The following is a 26,251-nucleotide window of genomic DNA, read 5'->3' as shown; positions in this document are numbered from 1 at the left end:
AACCCTAGCATATCAGAAGCATTCATTCTATAAGAAGTTTAAATTGTGTCTTACTGGCATTCTCACAAATTTGCAAAATAACACAATGATGCTCAATGAATTTTCAAGAAGTTAAAATATGGAAGGTAGGTAAAGGAGGGCTTCCTAGCAAACACCCCACAGCTCTGTTTACACCCAGTAATATCTTTGTAACCCCAAAATATTTAATGAGACAACAGTGCAGAGAGAAGACCACAGTGCAGTAGGCAGTTCTGGGCTGGTTTGGCGGTCAGATGCAGTGCTACAAGAGAGCCAGAAGCACCTTATTTTCAAGTATATCTTGATGGTAGCTTTTTGTTATTACTCTTCATAATCTCTTTGGCTACTGCAGCCATTTAACTTAGCTGCTAGTCAGCAGATAAAAATTCACTGATTATATTTTCAACGGATTAAAGGAACGTGGTTGATGATTGGTAGAGGAACAGGAGTCACATCACTGAAATAACAGGTCAAAAGCAAACAATTAGTTGCATTATTGTTTGCTTGTTTTCCATATGCTTGGTTGTTGGGTTGGGTTTTCTTTCATAGCAACAAGGAAAACAAAAATACTTTTTAAAATGGGCAAATGCAGACCCATGTATGCCATAGCACATCTGCCATTATAACTCTGCCCACAGGGTGACTGCATGCAATGTGCTAATGAAAGGAGCTACGCTTTCATTTTTATTTTTTTATTTTTCTTTTTGATTCACACAGCTTCACTACCTCCTTCACTGAGCGGCATAGACAAAAATGTTGTTCTCTTGGTAAAGAGAACAGTTATATTGTCATCTAAGGTTCTGCCAGCAACAGAAGTCTGAGAAAATGTCGGACCTTGAACCAGCACAGCTGCAACAGTCAAAGCTTGGTAGAGCAGGCTGGGCCAGTGCTTACAAAACATTATAAACTGGCAGACAAATTCTGTGGGAGGTCTGATGCTGTAATCTCCTTTTATCTCAGAGGCAGTATTTAAAACAGATAACTGATTTCACTGGAACAAATCACGTGGGTAAGATCTACTCCTATGAGGAAAGATTATTTTGGAAACCTGCTCCTGATGTTGGCAAACAGTAATTACAGAGAAGGAAACACTGACATCGGTTTTAAGGAACATTTAAAAGCAAAACACCATCAAAGCTCTTGCGAAAGAACTAAAAATGAATACTCAGCTCCTCAAGTATTGAATACCTTTTGCAAGTGGAAAGGCTGTATTCAGGACTACCAAGGTCGTGAGTGAGAGGTTCGGGGAGTAAACATCGTGAAAAAGGAAAATCGTGTTTTCTCAGGTAGTACTTTTAGTAACCTTGACCCAAACAGGTAAATTTATGACCAGTTAAGTTGCTAATGAACGTCAGTGGTGGTGGATGCCTCCTGCTAAACTTTTTGCTTACAGTTCCAATATTAACTTGCATACCAACAGAAAATCCAGCCCTTTCTCCCAATTGGTGACTCAGGGAGGTGGATGTAAACCAAAAATAAGGCGAACCAACCTAATAAGAATAGTAACTTTTAAAAAATTAAACATGTTTGCAAGCATTCTAAATTCTCAGTTGCTTTCTTGGGCTTTCTCTTCAATCAAATATACTTTTCTTGGCAGTAGTATTAAGTAACAAGAGCAAGATGCAATTACAAAGTGAAGAATGAAGAAAAGCAGCTTCCACAGCCTTCTCAACCATAATGATGTATATACTTACATGGATTATGAAACTAGAACAACAATTATATAATCTAGTCTAATACTTGCAAAAGGCCAAGGAATTTTATGACAAGATTCCTGCATGACAGCCATAACTTTTGACTGAACTGGAACATGTTATTTAGAAAATAAAATCTATCCTAGAGGTAGAATGGGCATCAAGTCAAGCAGAGCTCAAGTGAAAGAACCACTGAGGAAGCACCTCAATCTCTGTGACCACCAGCTAGAAAAGAAGTGTGACCCTCAGCACCTTACACACCTGAGCCCACTTCCCTGGCACAGCTGGAAGGAACACTGCATACAGGTGACCCAGCTAGGACTCACAGAAAGAACAAACTGCAGCTAAAGCAGTGTGCTGCATCTGAGTCTACATGTCCTCCAACGTGATGGCTAGACACTTACCCAAGCCATCAGATGTCCTGACATCAAGGAGGGATATGCAATGTTTCAGAATAAAATATGTGGCTCCTTCAACAGGGCACTGGTTACCAGACAGTGGCCTGCAGATGCCATCACAAAACGAGGACATTGCAATGGGAATGCAGAACCAAACTGCTCTTAGTGCTTTTGGAATTTGAATGGCAGATCTTTGCTCACCCATGAAGAATGCTGAGGGTTGCCCATGGTCAACAGACCAAAAAATGTATGACCACTGTTCTAATGCCACGCTGTGTTTTACTGATCAATCCAGAAATTTGAGATGTCAGTTCATATTTTTTTCTAATACCAACATTTTTCTTTTACTTGTACCTTAGGGTACACACCTGAAAGGATCTAACTTCAGTTTTAACATATTCAAGGGCTAATTTATTGAAATCAACTCAGTTATAGCAAAGATATCAGGTGAATTTGGCCCAGATATCAATCTTTACTTATGCTTCTACCAATTATTTCATGTCATATGTAGGACAGCATTTCATATAAACTGTTACTGAAAATAGAGCTATGTTGAAGCAAAACAAAAAACCTTGGTTTTCCTCCTGCAGAGGAGCCATGTACTCTCTCTGGTTCCGCAGCTGGCAAGCAGAAGCACCCTGGGAAGAACTGTTCTCTCATAGAGTGCACTGGGCTTCTCCAACAGATCCCTGATTCATCCAGTGCCTTTCACAACAGCTTTTCTTCCACTTTACACTGTCTGCTTATGCGTGTACATGAAAGGAGAGATCATATGGAAGTAAAGTTATATTGGGACAGACAGTTCTGCCTGCACTGAGTGACTGTGCACAATCCTGGACATGTGGTTATACACTACACATACTTCTTGCCCAAGTAGATAGTATTTGGCTCTAATTCTGTACATCTTCTGCTTCACATCCATGTATGGACAAGTTGCTTATTACATTTCATACATATGTTACATTATAATGTTGGGTATGTTTTTGAGGGGGGTGAAGAGACAATCTATTTACAATGGTTTTCTACTGCTTTTTAAATATATGACACAAACTTTCATAGTAACAAGAGCACAGCTGAAGAAATTGGTAAGATTCTCCTAGTTAAAGCTGCTTCTAATATGCATTTGCAAGCAAGGAATGCAATGGATGGAATGTACTGTTTGCTCTCTGTGTTTGTGTCATTTGTGAATCTGGCAGAAATACCTTTAGTACTGTATAGCTGAGAAATCCATACTGCAGAGACTATGTTTTTGTAGAGACTGTGCCATTTTGTGGCAATACCAGTTGCATTCCCTTTGATGTGCATATCACGGTAGATTTCTGGTGTCTCCAGGCACCACTTTCTTTAAGTGTAGCAAAGACTGCTACATGTTCCCAAGTCCAAACCACATTGGGCATGTTTTTATGGGGTTTTGCTTCCATGTAGTAGCCAACATTTATGAAAACAAAAACTAATTCAGAGCAAAACTCAAACTTGTTAAGGACCAAAAAGATATTTGGTCAAATAAAGTAATTTTGGGTTCCTCAGATGTAAGCACTTTACACATATATTTATGCTTAATTCCACTTTGAAATAAACAGATGGCAGACCCCCCAAGTCATAACATCACGTAAGAGACAGACAGATGCATGGGACTCCTTGTAACCACAGTAAAACCCCCTAAATTAGTCTTAGCTCCTCTGATTAAAACTGCACATACCTTTCAGTGACACAGAGTGGTAAGTATGAAGTTCTATGGAAGTAAAATATCTGAAATAACCCTGGAGGTTGCATCAGCCCGGCCCAAAACACTGCAGGCAGAGGGACCAAGGCACCCAAGGATGATAATATAGGAATCTAAGGAATGCACACTTTTCTTGCAATTATTTCAGATTTTGTGCTTAACATCTCATTGTCTGACAGCAGCAGCAGGGAAAGCATCTAGGGGAGTCTGGTACCAGCTTAAATCATTACACAGCTCCAGTGAAGGAAAGTACTGAAATTTTCTCCTCTACCCTTCAGTAAATAAAATAAAAATTAAGAAAAATATTTTCCAAATGTACTTGAATAATTTGATTTTAAAATCACTAATATATTCTAATTTCTTCTAAAAATCTATATACAAAATATCTAATGCAGCTGACCCCTAAAATGACATAACAAGTGTGATCTTCAATTGCAGCAGGGTCTCATTCTCCAAAGTACTACAGATTCAGCCATCCCAAGGTATTTGGTGCCTGATTTCTATATAACTGTAAAAGACTACAGTCTCTGAATCATAAGACAAGGCTGTAGAAATAAGTGCAGGAGCAGACACTGGAATTACCACAGTGAACCTCAAATGTCCCTGACGCTTTGCCATGAGGATAGATCCTAAGTCTCCAGCTAGTCTCTCTGTCCTGGCTGTGGTGATGCTAAGCAGAAAAAAATAGTTGGGCACTTCCACACAGGGTGCTGATACCCTTTCCTGCACAGGCAAATGGAATCTGGTCACAGCTTTCTGAGAGAGCTTTCTGAGAACTGGCGCCCAATGGCAGCACAGATGTCACAGAACCATGATCCCAGGAACAGCACGCTATTCCTGGTGTCACATTGCCAAGGACAGAGCAGCCAGAGCAAAAAGCACCTATCTGCTTCTTTACGTCACCTTGAAGACAGACTCAGTCTCCTTTAAATTCACAAAAACTGCTGCTTAATTTCTGCTTGGTCCTGTAACCACCAACATCCCCACAAGCACAGACCAAACCTATCACCTACCTGTGTACTCCCCTCTCCTCCTTTGTAGTTCACCTTGGCAAATCAGGTGGTTTTCTGCTTACCTAGCTAGGTAAGGTTCCCTGAGTTGTGCCTAACTTCATGTGCTGCATCATTTGCAGCCTGTGCTCCTGATCTGGGCTTAATCTCACATTAGACTCCAAGTACAACGAGGTAGGTACTGTGATGGAAACCTATGTTTCCTTGCCCTGCATTCCCTCAGCTGGCATAAACCTAAGGGCTTCAGCCAGTTTTAAAAATAGGACGTTGGTACCCAGGTCCCAACAGTACTTCTCCAGATATTCTCACTAAGGCCTGTGTTGGATGACAGAGACATGAAATACAAGGAAAAGAAGCTTTCAGTGTGTTAAAGGGAAAGATGAGACCAAGCAGTAAGTTTTGAAGTTTGTTTTCAAGTAAGTTTCGATGTGTATTCAGTTTGCTTTATCAGCAGCACTGTCCTTACAAATTCCTTACAAATGTCCTTACAAATGTCCTTTTGTGACAGACACTACCTGGAATTGTCTTCCTGAACAAGGTGTCCTGAAATGCCTGTTTCTGTCTTTCAGGGTGAGGACTGGTAATTCTAGTGGTGTACAGCAATCCTTCAAGGAGCTGCCTATATGTGGGACCACAATCTTGGGGATCAAAGTCAAACTTTTGATGCCAAGGGACATAAATTATGGAAAAAGAAAATTCAGAAGGCTTTCTTCTTGCTCTTTGGTATTTCCCTCTTTGGTATCTCTGCCTGCCTTACTTACAGGCCTTTTTAGTACAGGTACATGGAGGCAAAGCCTAAGGTTGGGATCCTCAGGCTAACATCCACAGCCCAGCTGTGTTCTGCAGCTTGTTGCAAGTTGTCCAGGTACAACTGCCATACTTAAACATCCACCATGATGACTGGCAGAAATGTTTATTCCATTTAAAAGAATGAAGGCCTCCATGACCAAACCATGGAATACCTAGGGCTTAAGTAGGAGAAGCAATGCTCACTTTAAAAAAATGGATGGGACAGTGGTAGATCAGAGAGTGGCCAAACCCAGAAGTTTGGTCCAGATGAGAAACAAATAAATGCAAAACTATAAAAATAGGACTGAAGAAATATTATTTGTGCTTGGTTTTTTTCTTCGCTACAAAACTGCTAAAGTCACCACTATGGATAAAACCTGCAACTCAAAGTAGTTTGTTTCTCTACTGTGTATTGAGATTACTCAGGTTTTTCTGTCATCCAGACACATGGCAGTTGAGAAAATAAAGAAGGTAAAGATTGAGAGATGGACCAGGGAAACTGAGGCATGACTGCTCATTAATGCTCTAGTTGGTTAAGAAAACCCAAAGAGTGTCTTGGGGAAAAATTTATATCTGGCAATTCATATCACAGCTGTACTAGGCACTGGAAAAGATCAGGTTTCAATACACATTGAAACTTACCTGAAAATTGCCTTCAATGTCCCCTGTTTTCCTGCTCTTTGAAGGATACAGGGGTTTTCTTTAGTCCTACTGTGACACTTCCTGCCAAGCTAGCAGACTCCATTGCCTAAAATCAGAGGATCTAGTGGCAGATATCCATTAAAAATATACACAATTTTAAGGCTTTAAATAAGTTACTCCATTTTTTAATGAAAAGGATGACAGCAACTGTTTCAGAAAAGAACTAACCCCCTTTTAATTTTCTAAAATTTAGTGTGATTCTGGTTATATTTCTTGTCTGAACAAAAGATGCTTCCTAAAATAAACCTATATTAAGAACTATGAAGCTCAGGTAATTACTTTTAGGACACATAGTAACCAATGAATAGCCATATGTAAAAATCACAGTTACTGATGCACCAGTTATATCACTCTGAGGCACCAAACCCATCCTGAGGTACCATCCCAGGGTCCAAGATAATAAAAAAATACTAAATCATTAACTGAGACACCCTCTTTCATTTATATTAACAAAGTAAGTGACTTGGTTACTGACCCACCACTATATATGCTGCCTTCAAAGGAATGAGATCAGAGAAAGTACTGAAGATCTTAAAAAAGATCTGACAGGAACTTGATACCCATGTTATTAGCTCCTCTGTCAAAGAGTGATTCACTTTGACTCTTCAAGACACCAGCTCTGAATTCATGGCTTTTAAGACATGACTATGATTGCTTGCATCACTCCTTAGGCCCTAATCAACTAATCAAGTGTTGCATTACACTTCAAAAGGCTTTTTTTTTTTTTTTTTTTTTGTCCCTGAAGATAATGTACATCAGCTGACCGAGAAATATCACTTTATAAGGCCACATTTTCCATAAATCTTTACTCAAAAAATCTCCATTGTCCATTATTAATTTACTGGTACTCAGGAAGATCTAAAAAAACATAATGAATTCCTGTTTTGTTCTTGTACTCGAGCTGTCACCTTAATTTCCATAGAAATTACAATGGAACGTGTGATACCGTAAATACTAGCATCATATTGTCACTTCTTTCTTTAAAATCTTTTAAGATGTCAGACTGCATGGAGTAAAATATTCAAATGGGTTGTTATCCCTGAGCTTTTGACAGAGAAATCTTAGACAGCCTGTATGAACACACTACAGTAAAAACACAAGCTAACTTTCCCTACTGAAACAGCTCCAAAAGCTTTCCATGAACATATTAGGAGTCCTCTTTAAAGCAGATCCTAATTATATCACTAGCAAGTAGAAAACATTAATTTAGGGCAGCTTCAATGAGTGTTGCTATTTCTTGTCAGATCAGAAAAATGTTTCATCTACAGCATTGAATTTAATTACTGAAGTTTGATGTTTAAATACATTTTAACTAGGACTGTGAATAAATTCTGATATTAAATTACCTAATTTCCAGTACTAAACTGTTGCATCAATCATGCATTCTCACACCTTGGTATTGCCTCTGCATTTCTGCATGTGCATATAGGTGTTGTTATGATTATTTTTCTACCACTTTGTGAATGGTACATACCACATCAGGACAAGGAGTAATCATTTCTGACAAGAATAATAAAAGACTTAAGTAAAAAAGCAATTATTTTAAATTAGCACATGAAAAAAAGGCAGTTCCTAGACTTTTAACTCCTGGGATACAGCAGCCCTGCAAAGTTTCCCACACCATGTGAAGGAGAACATGAAAAGCGCTTATCTTTACTGTCACTCCCCCCAGAACCGCCCCTCTCCAAGCCACTCTTCCTCACACACCCCGAGGAAACTCCTCACAGGGCTCTGAAGTTGTCAGAAGTGGGCTATACCATTCCTGGGCGCACCAACTCCGGCTGAGATCCCGGCCGGGACACTGAGGAGGCGGGAGGGGGCTGCCGGCTCTGACAGCCGCGGCGGCGACCCGGGCCCCGTGTACCGACCTGGGGGGAGGCCGGCACCGGCCAGCGCTCCCTGCCCCCGGCTCCCGGGGGTGTACGCGGCTCCTCTGCATTCATTATTAAAGTCATGCAGCTCTTTTTTTTTTTTTTTTTTTTGGTTGCAATACGGCTTGACCGAGTCACATGCTCTCCATTACTTGAGCTGGAAACGTGGCTTTGTGCTCCGGCTATTTCACGCGTGCCTAACTGCGGCAGACAGGACCTCGCCACACCTTTTCCCAAACGCACCCTTGTTGCTGGGTTTATTTTATTTTTCTTTTATTTTTCTTTTAAAGAAGGGCCCACGAACTCAGCCTGGCTCTCGCTGTACTCCCCGCAGTCCCCACACGATAAAGCCCACCAAGGACAGCCCGGATAGGACCCGCACCGAAACCGCGGGGACAGCGGCCCCAGGGCCGCCCTGGCTGTTCCCTTCCCCGCGGGAGCGCGGCGCTACACAAAGGGAACCTGCCGTGAGACGACACCGGCCTCTCCCGCCCTCCCATCACCCTCGCCCACCGTCCCGCGGCCCCGCAGATCCCGGTGGAGGCGGGAGGCGGTAGGGCCGAGGCGGGGCCGAGCCCTGTCCCGGGCCGGGCCCGACTCACCAGGCGCGGCTGAGGGCAGGTGTGCTCTAGCTCCTCCATGGCCTCCGAGCGCCGCGCCTCAGAGGGGGATTTCGGGATACCTGTTTCTGACTCAGCATCGGGCGCCAGCACTGGCATGGCCGACGGCCGCCTCTCCCGCCGCCGCCACCGCCCGCCGCCGCCACCCGGGCCCTCCCCGCGCGGGGCTCCGCCGTCACGCACGGTGGGCCCGCCCCGCGGGGGGTCTCCCCGGGAGTCGCCGGCGGGTACGGCCGCCGCTCGTCACCATGGCAACAGGGCTTCCGCCGCGCCGCCGCCCTCTCCGCGCGAGGCACGCCGCGCTTATTTGCATGCGGCCTCCTGGTTGGCTGCTGCCCGCCCGCGCCACCACCGCCCCCCGGCACCGCCTCCTACCCTCGCCCGCCCGGCCCCGCCGCGCCGCTGCCTGGCAGCCCTACCGGGGGGGCCCGCAACAAAATGGTCCCGGAGCGCATCCTCCCCGCTCCGCACCGAGGCGGGGTGTGCCCTCCTGAGAGAGCGCGGGGGGGCAGGCGGGCTCGGCGGGCCCGGCGTAGTGTCCCGCACCGCGATGCGGTGCGGGCATATGGGAAGCAGGCACCCAGCGAGACCTAGGCGCGCTGGCGTATCCCCCCGGCGCCAACCTGCGCCGCTTCAGCGTACACCTCCCGCGGGTCCTGCCGGTGACCGGCGGGGATGGTTTAGACTCGTTCAAAACTGACGGCGGGAGGGGAGGGAGGGAGGGAGGGAGGGAGGGAGTAGTGGCGGGGTGGGTCGGGCGCGGTGCTGAACGGACAGCTCCCGCCTGCCGAGCCCCCGGTAGCGCCCCCGGTAGTGCCCCCGCCTGCCGCCCGCGCTCGGCTGCTGGACGGGAGGGACCCCCGGGGCTGGGGTGAGACGGAGGGGCAGAGGCGGCAGGGCTCCCCGCACCGGCCCCGGCCTGGCACCGTCTGCCGGGGTGGGGACAGAAGTGGTCGCCCCCTTCCCCACCCCGGGAAGCGCCGTTTCGGAGTCCGGATGAAATGTTTGGGGGTGCAATACGTGGTTTTTGGGTTAGTGACGTCACTTTATTTGTTTATCCCCCTTCTATTTGAACAGCACGATGAAGAAATGTGTACCTCGTTAAAAGAGAGAGAGAGAGTTGAAACAACAGCAGAGGGAAGTTTGTGGGGGTCTGTCATGTCTGTTCAAATGGAACTTGTCACAGGCAACCTTGGCTCAGATGATCTTAGTCACTGTACTGGATACCTTGGATAGGACATCCTAAATTGCATCTTCTTCTAGCTGTGGGGGAAAATAAGCTTAAAAAAGGATGGAGTGTGCCCTCCTTAGCCTCTAGGACAAATAAATAAAAATTAGGTTTGACTGGAGAAGCTGAACAGATGGTCTCCTGTAAATCCTTACAAGTCAGCCAACGTGGAAAAGAACAGCGGGGCAAGGGGTGGGGAGGTTCGTGCATCTAATTTCTTTTATGTAACTGAATATCCTGCACTAGGCCAAGAACGGTCTCCTGGGCGTCCTCCTGCCATTCCTTCAGCAGTAACAGGGATGTACAACCACTGCCTGCAGTGACTGAGCTCTTGGCAACAGCTGCTTGGGCTTCAATAGGCATATGATGCATAACAATCCTGTCTCAGGGTGCCTAAATTAATGTCACATGCAAACAAGCCAGGAAACCATGATCCCAGTCCTCTTAACACCAGTTCCAAGGTTTTCACTGAATAGACAGAGAGAGGGAAAAAAAATCTTAGGAAGGCCCCCTCTTATCGGTGGTGAGGCTTTTTCTAGATGGAATTTCAGTTCACAAACTGAAATAATTCTCAAAGTATGAAAAATATTAAAAAATAATATGTTTAAGTGTTACATTTGAATCCTCTTCTTTCTCAAATGGAAAGTATTATTTCTCTCTGAGCTTCTTTGGCAATTGAACATTAAAGAGACAAATAGTCTGTGCAGATTCTGTTTTCCTTCTTTTTCTTCTTTTTCTTCTTTTTTTTTTTTTTTTTTTTTTTTTTTTTTTATTCTGTTTCTATTTGCCCATTCATATTTTTGAAATCTTTTAGTGGAGCCTTCATCAATGTCCACAACTGTAACTAACCAAACTTTAGTTTCCTGTAGACAACAGCACCTATAAAACCTCTGTTATGTTTTTGCCATATTATGCATGCTAACCTGATTCCAGCAGAGTAGCACTGGTAGGCCAGTGCTATTTCTGAACATGAATTAATATGTCCAAATCTGCCAGAAGGATTATTTTCTCTATACTGGATGGATCAAATCTTCATCACATTTACAACATCCAGGTACATTGCTATCCTGCTTAGTGTACATTAATTGCATCCTCATTTTAAGGCAAAACCCCTAGAAGGACCAATCTGTACTTGAAAATCTTGAATAAACCCAACAGAGACCTCAAACTTCTTGAGCACAGAAATTATATGCATTTCACAACTAGTTAAAGAGGAGTGCTTTCTGCTCCTTCTAATGGCAAAGCAATGATATAGCCTGCAATCTGCAGCAGAGTAAAATGACTTTCATCCAAGCCACTTGCTAGTAAGGTATTTTGGCTTAGATGCCCACAGTTGTCCAGAGCTCTTAATACTAAAGAGAAGTTTGTAGATACTCAACCAAGTCTCCACCCTAAGAACCAAGATATATGCATTACTAAAGCAAAGATACTCCATTATTCTGATGTCCTTTGTAAAATCAGCAACTGCATTGTACTGCAGCCCCTGGAGAATATTCTCAAGTGTCTGAAGTGCCACAGTGGATCTCAAGCACCTGAGAGGACAGCAGAAATTTTATTTAAAGTGGTCTTCATGTGAGAGAGGCTGCAAGAGTCTTCTGACTGATATGGGAGTCATAACGAAGAGAAACAGATCCTCGGGTATTTTCTGTTCAAAAGTCAGCAGGAAACTATGGAAAATCATGGACTGGTATAGTTAAATAGTGTTTGACTTCAAAGCCAAACATCCACAGAAAACATCATAGAATAAATTCTTGAATATTTAATAGATGAGCTGAAATTTGCTTCAGTGTGTTTATTTTGGATCCTGAAGGTTTTCATGACTGTCAACTGCAAAACTGTAAGATGGAGTAATGGCTTATGTCTGGAGAAGATTTTTTAAAACACATTGTTTCTGTGTATATAGGTATGTATGAATGTCATACTAATTCTGGATGTGATAGAATTAGTAGTCAAAAATAGCAGAAAAATATGTCATGTTGCTGAGATGATCAGTCAGTTAAATCACATGTTTTTAGATCGAGATTAAAACCCTTCCGTGGTAAATTTTTTTCCCTACCTGTATAAGTGGAAGAAGAAAAGGAGAGAATGAAAGGTATGAATTACATGCACCCTATTGGTTTTCACCCCCTCCAACACTGTTGCTTTGCTGATTCCATGTAATGCTGCCTGATACTGAAGCTTTAATTAATTCTTAAGTTGTAGCTCATCATTCCAATGGAACACACAGTGCTTACCAGTTACACCTTTTCATTTGAATAAGTCCAAAATACTACCTATTTCTGAGTCTAATAGGATTGTATATAGATTCAATCCCTAAGATTTTTTTTTTATATGCAATGGCTGTCTGTAAAGTAAAACCATAGGATTTGGAATATCTGGTTCTTTCCATAATTCCCTAGAGATGTGATTTTTAATAAATGCTATATTCTCAGGATACATAAATGGAATCAAATTATTCAGACTTTTACATAAGAGTTTAATTAAAAATGTCACATTAATTCCAGTACAATTTTTAGCTAAATCATCTGAGATCCATAAATTCTTGAAAATAGTAGCTCTTGATGGTGTCATTCACCTGTGGTGTACAGCGCTGCTTTGAATAAGCAGGGATAACCACTTTAGGGTAGACTCTTTGTGTTCTTTCTTTTAATTAACTACTTTTATAGGCATTTCTGAAGAAAATGGTGATAAAATATGGCTGGCTTTTGGCCTTCATTTTATTTTCCACAGTCAGAGAGGTGGTCACTTAGTGTGGGCAATGCTAGGTCTGTCTGTCCCTTTGTAAGATTGTTCTGTTGTCCTTGCTAATTTTAACAATCAAGCTTTTAATTATTGGGTTGTCAGGGCAGGATGAGGGATTTACAACAGTGGGACTTGGCTGCTGGATGCACAGAGGTTAAGAAACACTTCAATTAGGTAGCCTCTTTTGGTTATTCCCTTTCCAGTACCCCAATTATCTAGTCATTCCACCCTTATCATGGAATGTCTGAATCATTGAATGGTTCAGATTAGAAGGGGCTTTTAAAGGTCATCTAGTCCAACCCCCTGCTATAAGCAGAGACATCTTCAACTACATGGAGTTGGTCAGAGTTCCCTCCAACCTGGCCTTGAATGTTTCCAGGGATGGGGCATCTACTAACTCTCTGGGAAAACTGTTCAGTGTTTCACCTCCCACATTGTAAAAAATTTCTATCTTACACCTAGTCTGAATCTAAATCTATCATTTTCTAGTTTAAAACCATTACCTCATGCCCTTTCTCAACATGTCCTACTAAGAATTCTGTCCTCATCTTTTCCAGAAATCCCCTTCAGATATTGGAAGGCTGCTACAAGCTCTCCCTGGAGCCTTTTCTTCTCCAGGCTGAACAGCTCCAACTCTCTCAGCCTGTCCTCACAAGAGAGGCGTTCCAGCCTTCTGATAATTTTTGTGACCCTCCTCTTGACCTGCTCCAACAGGTCCATACATTTCCTATGCTAAGGACTCCAGAGCTGGGCATACAGTCAAGGTGGAGTCTCATCAGAGCAGAGTAAAGAGACAGAATCCACTCCCTCACCCTGCTGGCCATGTTTTTTTTAATGCAGCCCTGTTCTTCCTTTCTTATTAGAAAGTTTTTCTTAATGTCTAACCCAAGCCTCCATTGCTGCAACCTATTGCCTCTGCTTGCTTTTCTACTGGACACAGAACAGATTTACACTCTTTTGCTGTTTGTGTGACTTATATGGTAAAGATTTGGAGTAGAGAGCTGACACTGATCAGGTAGGTTGGTATTTTTATCACATTTCTCATTACTTTTCTAAATTAAACAGCCCTATCTCCTCCAGTAGTTTCTCACAGGTCATATTATCCAGACCTCCTTGTTAACCTCACTGTTACATTTTGGGTTCTCTATAGATTCCTTGCAGAGCAATGCAAGCACAGTACTACAGCTGCAACTTTATTGCTACCAAGAAATATAATGATGAGAATTACAGATCACACTCCTTTATATATTTCAGTATAAATTTTGCCTAAATGGTTCATAATCTATCTGTCCTGCTGCTTATTGTTACAGATAGAATTTGATTTAACAAAAATCTCTTCCCTATTTACATTTAAACTATGTTGTTATCCCTCATTCCTCTTTTTCCCCTCTTCTGGCTTTCTAATATGCACTCCAGTCCCCTCACTTCCACACAAAGCTAAGACTGCCTTTCTTCCACATCTTTATTTTGCACGGACTTCTATGTATTTTCAGTCTATCTTAAAATCATAGAATGGTTTGGGATGGAAGGGACCTTAAAAATCATCAGGTGCCTTTCTTTTCCCCCATCTCAGTTTCTTGGATTGATCTTCAGTATTCAGTCTATCCCCATATTCATATTCAGTATCCCCATACTATCTCAAATGCAAACCTATCAATTAAAACATAAAAAATCATACTGTAAACTGCATTCAAATGATGGTTGGGGGTTTGTGTTTAGTATTTTGGGTACAAAAAACTTAATAACTACATGTGTTCGTAATCTTGGTAGAGATTCACATTTTATTTAAACCAAAACATGTTCTTATGCACTGTAAAATTATTACCTTCTAGCTAATGTAGCTTTTAATAGTTACTAAGATTGCTTGACCCTTAGATGTTATTTCAGTTGGTTATAACTTTGTCACCTTTAAAACTTCTGATATGAAGTGATATCGGCTGGGCATCTTCTACCCACTGAGCTGTTATGTACAATTTCTATCAGCATAATTAATCTGTTTCTGGAAAAGAGGTTGAGAACACCCTGCAGATATTTTGGGGGCTTTTTCTTTAAAATATTCAAGAGCTTTCATGATTGGTAGATTTGATATTTGGAAGTTTGGCACTTGTGACAGGGGTGTACTGTTTTCTGTTTGAGTGAAATACGGCAAATTTGATCTTGGATAAAAGTCACTTCATTTATATCAGGGCCCTGAGGGCACAGAAAGCCCTTGATGGACTGCCAAGCCTTTCCTCATGTAAGAGCTTCAATATATCTGAGAGAGGTAGAAAAAATTGGAGAAGTAATTATGGTTGAAAAATGAGAGGAAAAGTAGTAAGTAATTTCCCAGTTTCTGTATTACTACTTGTGCATTAAATAATTTCTAAGCAGGTCATGAGTTTTTGAGAAATAAAAGTAAGAATGAGAGAATTATTGACATTTAGTGACAGCTAAACTTCTGTAGTTTTGCTGTCCTAGCACAGTGAAATGTTAATGATATCAAGAAGACCAAATATAGATTAGGAAAGTGATTCAGTATGTAAGGTTTTCTTATAACAAATGAAGGGCTCTGCTGATATGATTATGTTGACAGAGGATCTGTGTGAGTGCCCTGAATACATTAATAGTGTCCCCATATCCTGCTGCCCAAGGAACAAGGAGCCCCACTTCAGTTCATCCCTGGGCCTTCAGTCCATGCCTGAACTATGCTGAAGGAGTGGGTGGCTACAGCTCTGTTGTAGATGATTTTGGCTATGGACCCCTTGATCTTGGCCTTGACCCATGGATTGACGTCTTGCTCTGACCTAAGACCTACCTCATCACCATGAGCTTGCCTGGTGATTGATTGCTAGACTGTGTCTGACCTGGGTCACCACCACTGGACCTAACCCTGACTTGTGGTTCTGGCTTGCCTCTGGTGATGAGGTGAGTGTGAAATCTGGATGACCTCAACTCTGGGCTGGACCTTCCCAGCTCACCTTGCTTGGCCCTGTGAGATGGGGCACCATGTGGCAAGGTCCCTACTCCACTAATCATATCATGCCATTGGCTCCCTGTCCTTAAGGGACATCCATCCATCCATCCATCCATCCATCCATCCATCCATCCATCCCTCACTCCACCCTGACAGCTACCTCAGGCCTTTCTAAACCCTGAAATGAGCACAGTTGGGCCTGACCCATAGCTGTGTGGGGTCTTCTCTGGTGATTCCTCTTGAGCCATCAGTCTGACCCCACCCTGCACAACCCCACCTCTTCAGTGAACTCTACTTTCAGAGCCCACCTGGCAGCCTCTGGGGAATGGCCTCCAAGGGTTCCTATTGTCTACAAGTCCCCTCTGCTATGGCCTTCTCCCAGGCTCTTGTCTCTGTGTCCACCAAGGAACCCATTGGTGACACCAATTAAATCACCTTCTGAACCCTCAGAAGTGTGGACACACCTTGTTTGGGAGGGGGGTTGCTCACAGAATCCTGAGGACACTGACTGCCCCTGGGTCCTCTGCCCTCTGCTCGGGAACTCCGTTCTGTCCTGCCCCACCAGTCCTTGATGGAGCTGGGCTGTAGGAGTGTTGGGCTTTAACTCAGCCACAGCCATGCCCTTGGCTCCCTAGCCTCACCTTGGACTTGCCTCATCACTTTGGACCTGTCTGGCAATCCCCTGGCTGTGTCTGACCCTGGTTACCATATGGGGCCCAACCCTGGTCCTCACCCCCAGGCTGATGTTGTGGCTTGATGTTGGACCCATCACCACAGACCTGCCTGGGGTTCACTGGGCTGTATCTGACCCAGGCTACCACTGCCTTATCACCATGGACTTGTGAGGTGTTCTGGGCTGACTCCAGCTCCCACCCCTGCTCTGTTCTGCTTACAGTCCCCAACTGTTCTGCAGTCTTCACCATGCTGGCTTCCCTGACCACAAGGAGCAGGTGGGAAGCCACTGCTGCTTCCCACCCCTATGAACACATCCTTCCCCAGCACCAGTGCATCCAGAGAGTTGTCAGGATCATAACTAGGTTTTCATAGAATCACAGAATGGTTTGGGTTGGAAAAGACTTCAGAGATCATCTAGTTCCAACCCCCCTGCTATGTGCAGGGACACCAGACTGGGTTGTTCAAAGCCCTATCTGACCTGGCCTTGTGAATCTGCCAGGGATGAGCCACCAACAACCTCCCTGGGCATCCTTTTTCACTGTCTCACCACTCTCACACTAAAGATTTTTTTTCTCAAGTCAAACCTGAATCTACCCTCTTCCAGTTTCAAGCCATTACCCTTGTCCTATTGCTACATAGCCTTACAAAAAGCCCCTCCCCAGTTTTCCTGTACACCTCTTTCAGGCACTGTAAAGCCATTATAAGGTCTTCCTGGAGCCTTCTCTTCTCTAGGCTGAACAACCCAACCCTGTCAGCCTTTCTTCACAGGAGAGGTGCTTCAGACCTCTGATCATCTTTTTGGCCCTCCTCTGAACTCACTCCAGCAGCTCCAGCTTTGTGGTGTATCATGTTGGTTTTCTCCTTTCTCCCCAATAAATGCAAAACTGTGACTGTTGGGAGTATTCACCAATGGAAGCACATTTGATCTTCAGCCAGGTCTTGAAATGTAACAGCCTCTCTGCAGTAATGTTCTCCTTATACATTAATTGTTCATTTTTATAAGATTGTACAGAGAGAGCGCTGAAAGTAGTTAAAACAGACTTTCATGCTGTGGAAATAACTGTATGCTTTTGAATACCATTGGCATCAGACTTAATTCTTAGAATTATAATTATGTGAAGGCTCATTCTCTGTGAGTTTGCTATGGCTTGTCTTACCTTTTCAATTTCCATTATAATATTTTGTACTTTTCTTCTAGGCTTGAATAGGAATATTGTATTAGGCAAGTAGATGATGATATTATGCTCTCTCTTCTGGTTATTGTAATTTCACTGGTTCTGGTTAAGTTAGTAGGTTTTGCTATAATTTAACTGCAATCAGAACTAAATGTGTTGGTTTGTTTTTGCTTTGTTTTTTTTTTTTTTAAATATATGTGGATGCTCATTCCATGGACCTTTTTTTCTGTCTGAAGAGAATTAATGTCTTGTTCTAGTTTCTATTTCACATTTGCATTTCAGACCCTTAACTTCCTAATAGTGAAAAAGAATGAAAAATGAACTGTAGCATGAACAAAAGGTATTGACAGGTATGGTAAGCAGGGAACCTACCCTTTGGACATAAACTTTTCATTATTATCTTTGCTGATAAACAAACCAAAAAGCATCTATTTCTTCATATTTCTGTTAATTAACTACCTGTGACAAGTTTTGAAAACAAAGACCTCTCGGTAAGTAATAATTTGAGATTTTTCATTTTTAATTTATGTAATCTGTGCTCCTTGAAAAGTTTAGTCCACCAAACAGGTAAGTAATTCATTCAGTAAGCAGCTGCTGAAATTATGTAGTCAGAACTGCATTTTATTAGATGAAAAACTTGTTAACTGATAACATGAATCGATTTAGACAAATGTAAGTATCAGCACACAACATGTCCAGGACAACCAGGGGAGAAGACCCAGTCTTTATGAAAGGCAGGTGCCACTTGACTAGCCTAATGTTCTGTGACAAGGGGACCTACTTAGTGGATGAGTTGATGTCTACCTGGTCTTCAGTAAAGCCTTTGACACCTCCTATAGCATTCTGCTGGAGAAACTGGCTGCTCATGTCTTGGATGGGTGTACTCACCACAAAAACATGACTGAGGTGTTGGACCTCATTCAGAGAAGGACAATGAAGTTGCTGAAGGGTCCAGAGCAAAACTCTTATGAGAGTGGCTGAGGGAAGTGGGGTTGTTTAGCCTGGAGACAAGAAGGCTGAGGGGAGACTGTATCACTCTACAACTACGTGAAAGGAGGTTGTTGCAGGGTGAGGGTTGGTCTCTTCTCACAGATGAGAAGCAATAGGACAAGAGGAAATGATCTGAAGTTGTGCAACAGGAGGTTTAGAGTGGATATTAGGAAAAATCACAATCCCTGAATGTATTTAAAAGACACGTAGATGTGGTGCTCAGGGACATGGTTTAGTGACGGGCTTGGCAGTCCTGGTTGAACTTGATGATCTTAAAGGCATTTTTGAACTTAAGTGATTCTGTGATTATATTAAAAGTAAGAAAATAAATACTCCATGTTCGTAGGAAACATCAGCATACTGCATATACATTCATATATCCACACACAATTCTCCACAGACAGTCTGTTCTTAATGATGATGTAATCATGTTTAGGCATTTTAAGTTAGACACAGTACAGGTGAATTTGTTACCTTGCCATAACTCATTGTTTACTTGCCATCTGTTTTTATACCACCTCTCTTAGTTTTGATGGATTTTTTCCATCATCAAAAAAATGACCAGCCGAGTGTACAGTGTGTAATGTGAACCTGAGAGCTTTCAGTTTTTGTCCTACTGTCCTTGAGGCAGATCAAGCATGCCCTAGACATAGAAAGGAAGCCACGAATAATGCTCAACACTGCAACCCCATCAAATTAGGTTTGATGCTATATTCCATTTGAACTTTCATATGTTTATACTATATAGTTAATATTATCTGGAAGCTCTTGCAATGAGTTTACAGTATTTTCCATTCATAACTTACATCATTAGATTACAGCTCTCAGAAAACAACATAGAAAATACATCTTTGTTACCTTTCGTTGAAATCTGTGAGTTTTCTGAGCTTCCTCTTCTGTATTGTGTTTTTGGCTGCCTACCATCTTTGTTACTGAGCTTCTCTTGCACTTTTCTCCGTAGCTGTCACAGCTTCCTTGAGAGAACCTTGGGTGGCTCTGCTGCACAGCGGAACTTCCACTTGTATTTAAAAGACAACTGAGCAAAGGTCATGACAAGTTGTTCTTGTATGACTGTTCCAAGGGGGCTCAAAGTAATCTTCTGTGGTAAATCCATTTATCAGAGGAAGTTCCAAGTCTTGCTGGGTTATTTTGCTTTTCTAAAGCAGGACACATCCTCCTCCCCCTCTGGCTTTTTTTTCTTTTTTTTTCTCTTGTCTTTTTTTTTTTTCCTGCAGCATTTTAAAATGCTTATTATGCTGTGGGGAACAGATGCCTTCTTGTTATAGCCAGAGATGAATGTCAGGATCGAACTACCATCCATGAAAAAGGCTTCTATTTGATCTGCACTGTCCCGCAGTGGAGCTATAGCAACAACTTCAGTATGGTAAATTAACTGTATCACTCTGTACCGGTCAAATCATGGCATCACTTGAATGACAAATATGCCACTGTTTGTATGACAGCTCACAAAGGGTATTGTTTTATTTTAATAAACAGCATTAAGATCCAGACAATTCAAAATACCAAATCATGTGAAAGCTAGGTGAATGTGAAATGCAGTATAACCGTATTTTCACTAAAATTGAGCAATTTTGTGATGTTATTTTACAAATATGTCTGCATTGGAGCTTAAAACATTGAGGAACTTCTGAATTTGAATCCCACATAATGTGCAGTGATGTGATCTTATTTTCTCCATGTGTTTGAAAAAAGGAAAAAGAAACTGAACAGTGGATACACACATGAAAGGCCATCTGTAGGTGAGGCAAGCAGCCTTCCTATAGCTGTCAGTGTTTCCAAGGATATGGTTTTGCTCTTTTATGCCTAGTAAGGGGCATTCTGGCTGTTGGGGAGACAGGGAGATGGGAGACTGGGGTGGGGGCAATACCAGGCTCTTTCGGCACCAGAGAGCTGCTAGGAGTGGTTAGGGTGGTTCTTCTTCTAAGACTAGGTCCAGCAGTTGAGTGGCAGAGTAGTACTAGAAACTGGGTAGGTAAGCTAGAAGGGTCAATGTCTGATTTTTAAATTTCTCTCTTACCAATGCAAAGGATTCCTTGTGGGGAAGGAAAATAACTCTCAGTTTCAGAACCATAAAAACTCTCTCTTCTAGGTAGTTGAAAAGAATCAATATATTCAGGCCAGATAATACTAGCTAATAACACTCCTGTAACAGGGTGTCAGCTGTAGAGTTCCATTTGCTCTCAAATGGCTCTGAGGTGTTGGTACCACCTGCTTTTGTAAGAAGATGGAGTCAGTGCCTACATATTTTCATGAGCAGCAAATGCTCCTCCAGAAAATTTCACAAATGAAGGTGGCAAGCTCTTCGTATAGTGACTGGCCAACACCGATGAGGTTCTAAGTAGGTCTAAGCCATTTTAGGAGAGGACCTGTGAAGCTTCAGTTGTTTTAACTGATGCTTTTAGAAACATTTCCAACTGCACCTGAGACCAAAATGCATCCTTTTCCAGGCACAGCTCTTGCTCCTCCCCTAAAGGCTGGTGTGTAATACTCTTGACTCATGCCAGGTTTTTACTCTAAGATGAGCACAATATATACCCTGCTTTTCCCACCCCCACAAATCAGGCGTATGCAAGGCAAAAAATAACAGATCTTTTTTCTGAGCACTCCATACACTTGACTTCTTTAAGAAATCCAGTCTGAATCTGTGAGGGTTTTTTTGGGTGTTTTTCTTTTGGGTGTTTTGTGGGTTTTTTTGTGGACTTTGTTTGGTTTTTTGTGTAGTTGATTTTTTTTTTTTTTTTTTTTTTTGTAAATTTCCATGTCTAGCAAGGAAGGGAAAAAATGGTAAAAGGCTCAGGGAAATAGGAAAGCATCCATGACATTATCTATTTTGTCAGTAAGCTGGCCAACCACTACCTGTCTCTGAAGAGACAGGGGAGTAATTTAATGTCGCTCCTGGATGTTGAGACAGAGGACAGGATACCCATTCTACAAATGCGAGGAGAAAACCATGAATGCTATTTATAGTCTGTTGTCGTGATTACCCTCCTAAATTTATTATTACATAATAAAGCTGCGTTTAAAACACATGTGTTTAAAACACGTGTTACATGTTTAAAGCTGTGTGGGAAATGCCCGTGTGTCCCCACAACTACCGATCTGTTTGACATGCTGTTGGAGGCGTTCCTTGACCTTAAAAACATTGACCTCAACTCTGCGGTCTGGCTCCAGCTTTTAGATGGCTGAAACCAAACACCGCCACGATCCCCCTCCTGCTGGGTGCATCCACGCCGTCTTCCCTCCCGCAAACCACCGCACCGAGACGGGTTACGGGTCCCCACACCTTTGCAGCGGATGGGCGCCGGGCTGGAGGACCCTCAGCCGCAACTCCCCGGAGGGCGACCGCGGTCGGGAGCTCTGAGGATTAAATGAGGAACAAATCTGCGCGCAACGCCTTGGAAAGCGCTCCCGCAGCACCTGCAAAGCCGCTACGGCTGCGGTCAGCCCGGCCCAGCCCGGCCGTGCCCTCCGAGGCCGCTGGAGAAAGAGATCGGGCTCTGGACCGAGTCCGGGCCAACAGCACCCGCCGGCGGAGGCCTCGCCCAGAAAGTGGCTCCGCCTCGCTTGAGGCTTTTTGCTGCCCAAGGCTCCTGCTCCTGCTCCTTCTTTCTTTCTGCTTTCTCCTTCCTCCTTCTCCTTCTCCCCCTCCCCCTCCCCTTCTCCTCCCTCTCCTCCTTCTCCTCCTTCTCTCCTTCTCCTCCTTCTCCTTCTTCTCCTCCTTCTCCTCTTTCTCCTCCTTCTCTCCCCGCTCCTCCCCCCGCTCCTCCCCGCTTCTCCCCAACCCCACCCCCGAACCGGCTCCCGCCGTTGCTCTCCCGCCCCCAGCCTGGGCAGTACCGGACCCGCCCCCGGGGCGTTGCGGGGGCTGCCGGAGCCACCGCGGCTGCTGATTGGCTGCCGCCCCGGCGGCGGCTCGCGGGGCTCCCGTCTCGCGCCACTTTCGGGAGCCTTGGCGCGAGCGCCATGGCTGAGAGCGGCGCTCAGAGCCGGGACGGTGAGGCCCGGGGGGTGGGAAGGACCGGGGCTCCCCAGGGCTCGGCGGCCTTCCCCAGCTTCTTAACCACCCTTACAATCTCCTCCCCCCAACCGCCCCTCTCCGCTCCGCTCCAAGGCGGCGGCGGCTGCCATTGCCATCGCGTCGGAGTTAGGCGGGGGGCAACGGGGCAGCGGCGCTCCGAGCGGGAAGGGAAGGATAGGAAAGAGCGCGCGTGCGCGGCGGGCGGTCCGGTCCGGGGGTGTATGGCACCGAGAGGATGGCGTCGTACCCCCCTTCCTCCTCCACCCCCCCCCCTCAGCGTCCCCTGCTCGTTAGGGGCCGGGAGTTCGCTGCGTCCCACGTACCCCCATCCTCAGGGTGGCTTGGCCGGGGGAACCTCTCCCGGCAGGCGTGCGCGATTCTGCCCCGCACCGCTCCCCCGCCCCGGCGCTGGTTTCCCCGCAGCGGTGAGGCCGGGTGAGCCCGGGCGGAAAGGCTCCTTCGGGCTTGCCTCTCTCTCCCTTACGGGCCGCCGGCTTGAGCGCTCGTAGCCTTGGGGAGTCGCCGGCAGCTCAGCGCGGAGGGCAGCGGCAGGCGCGGGTGGTGGCAGCCGAGGGTGGGAGTGGGTTTGTCCCCGTCGGAGCGTGTGGCCTTAGGAGCTTGCTTGTGGTAAGCGTCAAGAATCGACGGAAAATCTATGCGTCCAATGTATTCCATCCTTGCAGTTCTGCCACATCAGGTGCCAGACAGGGTAAAGCCCCCTTATTAGCCATCCCCCGGCCCTTAGCAATGCAAATCCTTCCTTGCCTCAGCCACGGTGCCCGGGTGCAGCTCTGTTAAGAGTCCTCTTGCTGTCACCAGGGAGGGACAGGTCCCGTCCTTGGGCTACCTGGTCCGGCCTGGCCTGGCTTGGCCCATTGCCCTAGCCCTGGGTCTCCTCTGCTCCCAGATGGGGGATTTGGCTGATCACACTGTTAATCTCTTTTTTGGGCTGGTTATTTGCTTTAATGAGTTTGACTGGGACTGTTCATTCATAGGTAAATGTGTCCCCCTCCTTCAATAGAGAGAAAAAGGTTAAGCGAAGTGGAGAGCATCTTGCTGAGGATAGCATGGCAAAGAGAAGAAAATGTAAAAGGAAATGGGGCAGCAGTCTTCTGCTGTCAACAAATTGCTAGTTAGTCTCAATCTAGCTGTACTCTTAAATGTTGTGAAACCACCTAAAAAAAATTACTGCTTTGTAGCAATATAGGCCTTTTCTAAGTCTGTTCCTGGGTTGTCATGGAGACATGCAAAATAAAAAGAGCTGGAAATTCCCAAGAAAGACTGCGTGCGGGGGACTGTTTTGGATAAATGTGGATGAGGTGCTTTAGAGACTGAGGTGGTAGCTTCTTGCTGGCTGTGAGCTGTTTGATCTCTGTGTCTCTCTGAGACTATTCTTTCAGTAGAATTCCAGAACTGGCTTAATGAGCCATTTATCACTGTGTGCTTTTAGCCAAGTAGGTCTCCATGTTCATTTTAACAAAACTGCAACCATCTATTACTGCATCACTGAACACTAAGTACCAAAGATAACAGCACCATATTACTAAGCTCTGTTTTTTTTTTAATTAATTGCAGCTATGCATGAACCTGGCAGTTTTGCAGCATCACGTTCTAGACGCGAGAGGAAGTCTAGAAGAGGCCAGCAAGATGCCCTGGAACGTCTGAAAAAAGCCAAAGCTGGTGAAAAAATAAAATACGAGGTGAAATTTCCTCATCTTCTTAATAAAGAGTGAATGTGAGCTGAGATGCTTAACTACCCTTTATACATGTGTAAAAATTATGGGAAACAAAATCTGCCTTTCAAATCATCTTTTGGTCTTTAACAGTGTATGTATCTCATAATGTAACTGTTTTGCTGCTTTTTGTTATAATTCATCTGCTTCTGGTTTTGGACCTGAATTTTAGTAACTGCAAGTCAAATGTGCTTAAATATTGCTTGTTAGCTATCCCACAGGAAAGGACCATCTTTGGTAATTTAATTGCATAATTAATATTATGATAAGTACCTTTAGAAAAAAAAAACTTCATATGATTTTAAACTTTACATGAATTTTAAAGCTTTGCATTACTGAAGGCCTTTAATATTGAGAGGCTATACTTCCACAGATTAACCAGAATTTAAGTGTTTAAGCTGATAGAGCTGAAATCTGTCAGTGTAACTTTGAAAAAGCCCAATTAATTCTAATGCAAACAGGAAGTGAATTCCACACTGAGGTGGATAAATCTAAAGAAGCTTGAAGTGCATATATTGTTAACATACAAGTTTGCTCAGAGGCATGGAGGAGCATCCGCAGCATTACACTTGGGCACATCAGATCACCTTCCTTTTCACTGAGTTCATCTTGGTGTTTGAGGATAGAACCGAAGGTCAGAAGTCTTCACTGTTAGGATTTTTATTTATTTAGGTAATGTGAAATGAATAATAAAGCAAGTCAGTTTCAAATTATATCTGTGCTAGTGCTTCTTTATTTTTTGAATTTCAACTTAAGCTGAACAAATGACTGTGCTTACTAGTTATAAACAACATCATGGTGTAGGAAAACATGCATTTCTTGGAACTTCTATGTTCTTACTCATGACCTATGTTAATAAGTAATTAATTAAAATTAATCCTCACTGTACCTTGTCTGTAGGTTGAGGAGTTCACAAGTGTTTATGATGAAATAGATGAGGAAGAATACTCCAAGATGGTCAGAGAACGTCAGGATGATGACTGGATTGTTGATGATGGTAAGTTAAGGTTAATTTTGAGAGTTACTTTGATTATATTCTTATAACTCAATGATGCTTCATTATGTTTATGAGTTGAGGAATGTTACAGTTAGTACATTCCTACAAATTATTTTAGGAGACAAGAAAAAGATAGACTTTATGGAAATGGATCTTTTGCTATGTTCTCATAGTAGTGTAGTGGGATGGTAATGAAAATATTTCTTCATTAAGAACTTTTTGCAATTTAATTTCTAGTTATTAGTGATGTAACTTTTCTAAAAAAAAAAAAAGGACAGTAATGGGTAATTTCTAATAAACAGGTAATAATATAGTTAACCTAACAGACAATACAGCTGAGAGTGCTGTAGTTCATACACTTTAATTTATAACTTCTGCTCTATAATACAGGAGGGAAGTAATTAAATATGTAAAACTCTGAATATATTTTGGATATATTCATGTGTATAAGTGTGTAAGTTATATGTGTGTAACTTGGAATATATGAATATATTTAGAAATATCAGAAATTTTAAATGATTTGTTTTATTACAGATGGGATAGGTTATGTAGAAGATGGAAGAGAAATCTTTGATGAAGATCTGGATGATGATGCTCTGGGTTCCAATAAGAAAGGTAGGTTGACCATGACCCCTGTAGAAAATCTTCAGTGGCTTTTAAAAGAGGCCCAAGACAGGCAATCAGATGACATGTTAATTGAAGCTCTGTAGCTTTATGCTTGTGACTGTGGATCTTGTTTAGGCCCTGTGATGCAGAAGACTGATGTGTAGAATCCAAATCTAGTGCCAGACTTCTTGGCACTTTTTTTTTTCCTTCTTTTTTCTAGATATGGTTCTGTGTAGAGTATCTTAGTCCTTTTTCTGGAGTATGAACAGGAGTATGCAAAGAGCATCT

At 43.5% G+C, this 26,251-nt stretch overlaps 2 protein-coding genes across 4 annotated transcripts in view; one reads left to right on the top strand and one right to left on the bottom strand.

The window, feature by feature from the left end:
- The window catches only part of PCYT1B (phosphate cytidylyltransferase 1, choline, beta), a 30,793-nt gene extending 21,766 nt beyond the window's left edge, over positions 1–9,027 (bottom strand). For 2 of the 3 annotated variants that reach the window (XM_030468356.1, XM_030468360.1), the window contains exon 1: positions 8,808–9,027. In XM_030468356.1, the coding sequence (XP_030324216.1) occupies positions 8,808–8,924 (117 nt within the window). In that variant the 5' untranslated portion in view covers positions 8,925–9,027. The remainder of the gene's footprint in view (positions 1–8,807) is intronic. The other variant, XM_030468362.1, reaches the window with a different exon arrangement.
- Positions 9,028–22,567: 13,540 nt separating this feature from the next.
- The window catches only part of POLA1 (DNA polymerase alpha 1, catalytic subunit), a 197,561-nt gene continuing 193,877 nt past the window's right edge, over positions 22,568–26,251 (top strand). The window contains exons 1-4 of the mRNA XM_030469196.1: positions 22,568–22,603; positions 24,203–24,327; positions 25,261–25,357; positions 25,892–25,972. Coding sequence (XP_030325056.1) covers positions 22,573–22,603; positions 24,203–24,327; positions 25,261–25,357; positions 25,892–25,972 — 334 coding nt within the window. The 5' untranslated portion in view covers positions 22,568–22,572. The remainder of the gene's footprint in view (positions 22,604–24,202; positions 24,328–25,260; positions 25,358–25,891; positions 25,973–26,251) is intronic.

Source organism: Calypte anna, chromosome 1 (genome assembly GCF_003957555.1).
Source record: "Calypte anna isolate BGI_N300 chromosome 1, bCalAnn1_v1.p, whole genome shotgun sequence".
Taxonomy (NCBI): domain Eukaryota; kingdom Metazoa; phylum Chordata; class Aves; order Apodiformes; family Trochilidae; genus Calypte; species Calypte anna.
This window is presented reverse-complemented; position numbering and strand designations above follow the sequence as displayed.